This window comes from Salvelinus sp. IW2-2015, unplaced genomic scaffold (assembly GCF_002910315.2).
Source record: "Salvelinus sp. IW2-2015 unplaced genomic scaffold, ASM291031v2 Un_scaffold1391, whole genome shotgun sequence".
Classification (NCBI taxonomy): Eukaryota; Metazoa; Chordata; class Actinopteri; order Salmoniformes; family Salmonidae; genus Salvelinus; species Salvelinus sp. IW2-2015.
The window spans coordinates 120141-127203 of NW_019942879.1; the positions used below are offsets into that span (position 1 = coordinate 120141).

Sequence of the window (7063 nt, forward strand, 5' to 3'; positions counted from 1 at the left end):
ATCAAGGAATATGCCAGATTTATCTATTTTTGTATAACCAGCTGTACAGTAAATTCGAGACCATTGCGCTGCTGCACTGATAATAGCAGCACAGGTCTTTGTAGTGATATGACTCAAGGGATCAATTTCAAATAGTCCCTTCTTGATTTGACAGCATAACCTGAGTAAAACTGTTGAAGGGGCGGCGCACAACAAGCGGACACTGACAGCGTCATCCGTCCTCACGTAACGAGGGGCTCGTGGCTATAAAGACAGCTTGCGCTCCATTTTAGCGTTTTTTTCCTCACGCAGCTGAGTAGTACCGTCGGGTTATTACCAAGGTTTTTACTTAAGGCAGGGATCAGTCAGGCTAGTTTTTAGTTCGCTAACAGTTCTTAGCGTAATTGAAACTGCATAATGGCCGATAAGATGGATATGTCTCTAGACGACATCATCAAGCAGAACAGGCAGCAGAGAGGGGGCGCAGGAGGCCGTGGTGGTGGAAGAGGCCGTGGCCGGGGAGGCTCTGGCGGGGGCCGAGGTGGTGGTGTTGGCCGTGGAGCAGCTGGTGGAGGCTTTGGGGGCCGAGGTGGAGGATCGGGCCCCGTGAGGAACCGACCGAACCTGAGCCGTGGCAGAGCAAGACCTACGCCATACAGCAGGGTATGACAAATTTAAAGGAATGGGCTGAGAAAAAGGAAAACGCCTCGTAACCTGAAAATGCCTGCGCGACGTCCTCTAATCTTCAGGCTTGCTAGTTGCTCCCAATGCAATCAATGGCTAGCTTGCTAGTCGAGAGGCACTTATCTAGCTAATCGAATTTCTTTCGAATTAACGAAGGGAAACCCTTTAAATTGCGGTTGATATGGAAATAATGCACGTAAAGTGTCCTTGTCCACCCAAACCCATGTCTGTTACCACTTTTTGAGAATAAGCTTTTGGAGCGGGTTAGCTAGTTGCTAACTCTGGAATAGCTGCTAACCTACAAGGCCCAGACGGCGCCATTTTGAATTCAGCATCTTCAATCAATGAAATATTTATTTCATGGTCCGTCGCAGTAGCTTTCGTCCCAGAAAGTCACTTGTTGGACCACCGAACGGCACTGCATCGAAGAATATCGTTGCATTTGGATGATTTTTGTAGCAGAGGCGACTTTTGGAGAGTTTCATCCTGCACTCCTATCCTTTTGTTTGGGAGTGGCTGGCGGGTTAACACAATCCCCTTTGAGCAGCACCATATCAACACAGAATGGTGTCATTTATGGATGGAGCAGTGGACTTTTCCCCTCTTATTATTACGTACATATTTTTATCTCTACATTTCTAGTAATGTTACAACTCAATCAAAATGGCGTGGTTTCAAAATGGACGCTCAGATGGTTGCCATCCATGTTCAGGCCAGGTAGTTGGCCTACTTTATTTTGCTAGTTGTCTCTTTCAGAAAATGGACACTTAACTCATCAAAGCTAACTCATGGCTTTTAAAGAACAATTTAAGCAAATAACCACACAGCTGGAGTCGACACTGATGCAGCGCCATACGGATGGATGACTTTCTTCAGCATACTACTCTCGCTGGGGATGGCCGCCTGGAGAGCCTTTGGTGGAGGAGCAGATGGCAAGAGAACAGTGGGCGACATTGTTAGCCAACAAGGGGGTGGGAGCGGAGTGCAGATGGTAGCGAGTAAATGTGTACTGTTATTAATTACTTGTTTACTGCTACATGTTGATCAAAATAGCCTCAACAGACGTTAATGCACATTTCTTCATTCTATTATGGGAAATGTTTCATTTTTTACTATTATGGCCCATCAGTTTTAGCTAAATGCTTTATGGCCTGTTAACTTGGTCTAGTGTCTAGAATTTATATGTTGCCAGGTGTCCTGTTTTTGCACTGGTTTACTTGCTTGTAGTAATGGGTTGGGCACTGGGTGGGGAATGCTGGTAATCTCCATGGGGTAGCAGTGTGCCAACCACCTGGCCCTGTTGGCTGTGTAGTCCCTGGTCTCCCCAGCACCTACCCAGCTGTGTGGACTGGACTCTGTGATTGGCAGAGACAGGGGAGCCTGAAGTCAGCAGGTTCGTTCTCTTTCATCTGTTGCAGCCCAAGCAGCTTCCTGATAAATGGCAACACGACATGTACGGCAATCATGGCTTCAATGCCAGTGTTGGGGGTGGAGCTGGTGTGGAAACCGGAGGGAAGCTTCTTGTCTCCAATCTCGACTTTGGCGTTTCAGACGCAGATATTCAGGTACATCTTATTTTCTTTTTGACTTGGTTGACTCTTTAGAAATTACTTATTTGCCTTGGCTTAGCATTTCCAAAATGGCACTTGAAATCACTTACAATCACAATACATGGTTTCTCTCACTGCAGGAGCTCTTTGCGGAGTTTGGTACACTGAAGAAGGCAGCTGTTCACTATGACCGGTCGGGCAGGAGCTTAGGCACTGCAGATGTACACTTTGAGAGGAAGGCAGATGCTCTAAAAGCTATGAAACAGTACAACGGTGTACCACTTGATGGTAGGTTTCTCAATTGGCTTTGACAGTTGCCACAAATATTGTCATTTGTACCTTGCTGAAACATTTAACTGTTTTGTGCTGCTGAGGTGTCTTTCACCATGCTGACACTGTATATTCATCCAACTTTCAAGTTGCTGAAGGTTGAAACTTTCAAAATGGGTGCTCAGGTGGTTGCCATCCATGTACAGGCCAGGTAGTTAGCCTGTTTTGCTAGTTCTTTCAGAAAATTGAGGTTTAACTCATCAAAGCCAACTCATGGCTTTTAAAGAACAATTTAAACAAATAACCACACCGCTGGAGTCGACACTGATGCAAAGAACTACAGCGCCATACGGATGTCTTCAGCACACTACTCTTCCTGGTGATAACCTGAATACTTTCTCTTGCAGGGCGTCCCATGAACATACAACTCGTCACATCACAGATCGACACACAAAGACGACCACCCATGCAGGGGTAAGTGTTAAGATTGAACTGTTTTCCAAAACAACCTGAGCCAATGATAAGTATCATGAATGGAAAGTGCTAATGTTCAGATGTTCTACAGTATGAACCGAGGTGGTGGTGGCATGAACAGGGGTCGTGGCGGTGGGTTTAGAGGGATGCAGAGAGGACGTGGAGCAGGTCGTGGAGGAGGCAGGGGCCGAGGTGGCCGCGGGGGAAGCACTAAGCCACTTTCTGCTGAAGAGCTGGATGCCCAGCTAGATGCCTACAATGCCAGGGTGAGTCTCAGTTTGAAAATGAGAAAGGGGTTATGAAGTGTTGTAGGGAGTTTAAAAAAACAAACAAATTGTCCCCCATGTATATAGCGTTGAAAATTAATGATGGGACAGGCCTACTATGGTAGCATGCGTCTTATCTGATGTGTTTCCTCCACCCACCCCAGATGGAAACCAGCTAAGAGCCTAGGTGAATCCGCCAGGCTGCATTACACTCCAGGCTGAACATGAGGACAGTCGCAGTTGTTACAGCGTTGAAGATGCAGGACATTTTACACTTGGATCTCTTCTGATGTGATTTAAATTTGTATCAATCCTTTTAAATGCGGCGATGTGTTTTTTACCAATTTTTGTTTTTTGGAAAAAAATATTGGTTTTTGACTGTTTAAAGGGGTGGGTGGGGCTTTCCCTGTTGCTCTGATTCCTTTCCCGTAGATCATTGTAATAAACCCTGCAGTACATATGAACCATACTCTGTCTGCTTTGTGTTTTGTTTTTATTGTTACGTGCACAAGTACAGCAAAATCCCTTGCATTGTTGGGAGGCCTGCAAGTAAGGGTTTCAGTCTACACCTGTTTACAAAGCATGTGACAATTAAAATGCAACTTGATTGCTCGTTCGCAACAATGCAGTGATCAATATCGGTAGTACTATAAAGTACAACGAAGATATAAGAACACAAAGGTACGCTTTCTACAGGGTTAGTGCCAATACCATATTTACAATGTGTAGGTAACGGGATATTAGGGGTAGATGTGTAGAGTTAAGGTGATTATGCATCAGGGTATATGATAAACAGCAGCAGATGTGCGTGTCAGGTCAGTGTGAGGAAGTAGTGTGCATGGAGCAAAAATAAGGGGCAATGAAGATGGTCAGTGTAGCCATCTTGTTAGCTATTTGGCGTTCTTATGGCTTTAAGGGCCTATGCCAAATAGAGTTTTGCAGTGCCAAATGTCTTCCTGGTTCCAAACATTTTGTAACAGCCAGACACTGAAAGTACTGAGGTTGCCATGCACATCTTAGCTGAAGTACACTGCACCCAATGGTGCACTAGGATATGGGAAAATGTCTAAAAAAAACATGTCATATTTGGCGACGTAAACGATCCTGTCGTTTTGCTAGAATTCGACCAAATTTAACGCCACTGCGACCCATTTGATTTGCAAGCTGCTGCATGTCGCCCAGATCCAAAGGATGTATAAGAGTGACTGCATTACCTAGGCTAAACCACTAGATGGCCGCATAGTCCATTGAGTGTAAACATTGCTTTGCTTGGCTACTTTGTCAATTTTGCAGTCGGTCCATTACTGATGTTTAAAAACATGGTCTGTTTTTACTCCGTGTACTTCATAAGGCCATTCCTGTCCCGTCTGGGCTCTCAAATGACGTGATTGGCTGCGAATTTTCATACTGTTTTAAGGTAATTGCGCTTATTTACTATACGTGTATTCTAGTCTAGAAATACATTCGCGAGTTTATAATAACGAGCATTTACCTGACTAGTGCACTTTACACCAGGCTTGTTGCTGAGCGCCCGCCTACGTTCGGACAGCCTTTGTAGTGTGAGTCAATATTCCCGGAAGCGTGCTGTGCGTTTGATTTGAGCTGCTCCCTCGCCATTCAGTGACGCGTATTCCAGTGTAGCAGCAGCAGCATAACGGTAAGGTCCGAGAAAATATATTTTTTTAACTTTTCAAACATTTTTCTATACATTTAAGCTAAAACGCTGATGGCTCATTTGTACGTCCATGTTTGGTAGTACAAAGTCGCCAGCTCTGGTTGCTCGTGCAACTTGTTACATGCTAACTAGCAACTTCATGATGTCTATCTTAATTCGACTAGCGTAGATTACTCATCTTAATTGTGACGCAGACCAGGAATTGTTGTCACTAATGTTTGCTCTGTGGTTGCTGCCAGTTTAATTATACAGTGATAAATAATATATTTCCATGGAGGTAGGCTATCATTGTGAATATCCACTTAATTGATCTGTGATTAGATCCTGTTGACTAACCAAGTCATTAAATGAATTTCAAAACAACACTATTCAAGAGAAAAGTTACTTGTTTGATCAGACCCAATGAATGGGTATGTATAGGCTAACTTTTCATCTCATGAAAGTTGCTCACGTTCTGTGAGCAGTTGACACTTCCTGGAATGCAAATTCATTTCCCGCGGTGAATAATCATCGAACATGTTTTTCTTGAACTTGATTGAAGGGAATGAGCGAATCCTGTAAATTGCTACAAATATTATTTATATACCCTCTCTGAAAGTGAGTTTGATACAGATGTGTATTTAAAATAGGCCTAGTGAAGTTCGGATTTGACTCACCAACTGACTGGCACACTTCAAATAATGCAACTTTTAAACCCAGCCAGCCTATCTGTTAGGACGTGTTTTTATGGCATACAAACGTGTGCATCTTTTCTGAGAATCATTAGGCCCAGTAACCCGATAGACTGGCGCTGACATGCTTGCAAAACTACGAGGGCTGCTTTTCCCGAACGTGAAGCCTCCCTTTCCTTCCTGTTTCTGACGAATGGCGCGGTAGAGTTTTAGTTCCTTCTGTTGGAGAGTAGGCCAGGGCGAGTCTTAGGTCTTCTCCAAACTTAACCCTTTCCTCCTAGTATTATCCATTTACAGGTAGTTCACTCACTGTAAGTTAAACGATTTATATTATCTGTAAGGTAAAGCAAACATACAAAAATTTCAACAGCCAGGCTGCTCCAATTGTTGCGCTTATCGACTTACATAAGAACACTATAGCATCTGCTGGATGTTCAGCAGCTCAAAGGTCCCCTAGCCTTGTTATTGTTAACTCAACAAGCTTACAATGTTCTATGCAACAGGAATAAAAACAATAACTCTACATATTAATATTTATCTTTCCAGAAGTCCAGGGACATGTAATGTTGACTTAATTCATATACACTTCAAGCCAAATAGCTTCTTCATATTTTCAGCCTTAGGGCTTCACTAGTCTGTGTTATTCAGTTCATGTGACATTTTGTATTACCCTGTCAGTTTGTGGCAATTTTGTATTACCCTGTCAGTTTGTGGCAATGGAGAGAGGGTGGGTATAGATCCATAGGTATATTTTGGCCATCTGTCCTCTTTACCACTCCAATCAATGGTAGCTCACCACTGCAACTATCATTGCTTTCTCATCTGGAATTCTGTTTTTCTACAGACTTTTTTTTGTTTTGAGTAGGACTAGATATTTGAAGTCTCTGATGTGATGTTTTTCAGTACACCCCTTTCAACAATAATTGGTTTCCTGTTTTCTATGCTGTTATTTAATAGGACTTTTTAGAGAATTTTCCAGTCTTTGGATTGATATGTAAGTGTTAACTTCTCATTCGACAACCACATGCCTTGGACATGACCCACAGCCATGTAGCCTATCCTGTAATGGAGGGTAGAAATCAGCTAGGAGAGAGATGGAAGCTTGTCCACTTTTAATTAAGAAGAAAAATAGCTGTGCATCTTGATCAAAAATCAGGTTAAGATTGGTTCCTGGAATCATGTGGAGTAATCACTACGCTTCTCTCTCCTTGTCTCTACTTCCCTGTCACTCTGCATTAAGGGAGGGGATCTGGCTGGGGAAATTGTAGCAAACCAAAGGAGATTAAATTCAGGGCTGAGCACAGCACCATCTGATGGCCTACAATATGTAGCACACAGTGTACATAAAGACAACTCGCCACTATGGAGGCATTTAATGACGCCTCCCACACATTCCACCCCCTCCTATAGCCTGTCATGACAAGAACCAGGCCTGATGGTGACCCCTTTTCTCTCAGAGCCAGTTGGCTATCTGTCCTCTTTCTGCCTTTAAGT

At 43.6% G+C, this 7063-nt stretch overlaps 1 protein-coding gene across 1 annotated transcript; it reads left to right on the forward strand.

The window, feature by feature from the left end:
* The first annotated feature begins 274 nt into the window (after positions 1-274).
* Positions 275-3692, forward strand: LOC111980915 (THO complex subunit 4). The gene is made up of 6 exons (XM_024011968.3): positions 275-642; positions 2082-2228; positions 2354-2501; positions 2891-2957; positions 3049-3223; positions 3388-3692. Exons 1-6 carry the CDS (start codon positions 397-399, stop codon positions 3400-3402), a joined length of 798 nt encoding a protein of 265 aa, XP_023867736.2. The 5' UTR covers positions 275-396; the 3' UTR covers positions 3403-3692.
* Positions 3693-7063: the final 3371 nt, after the last annotated feature.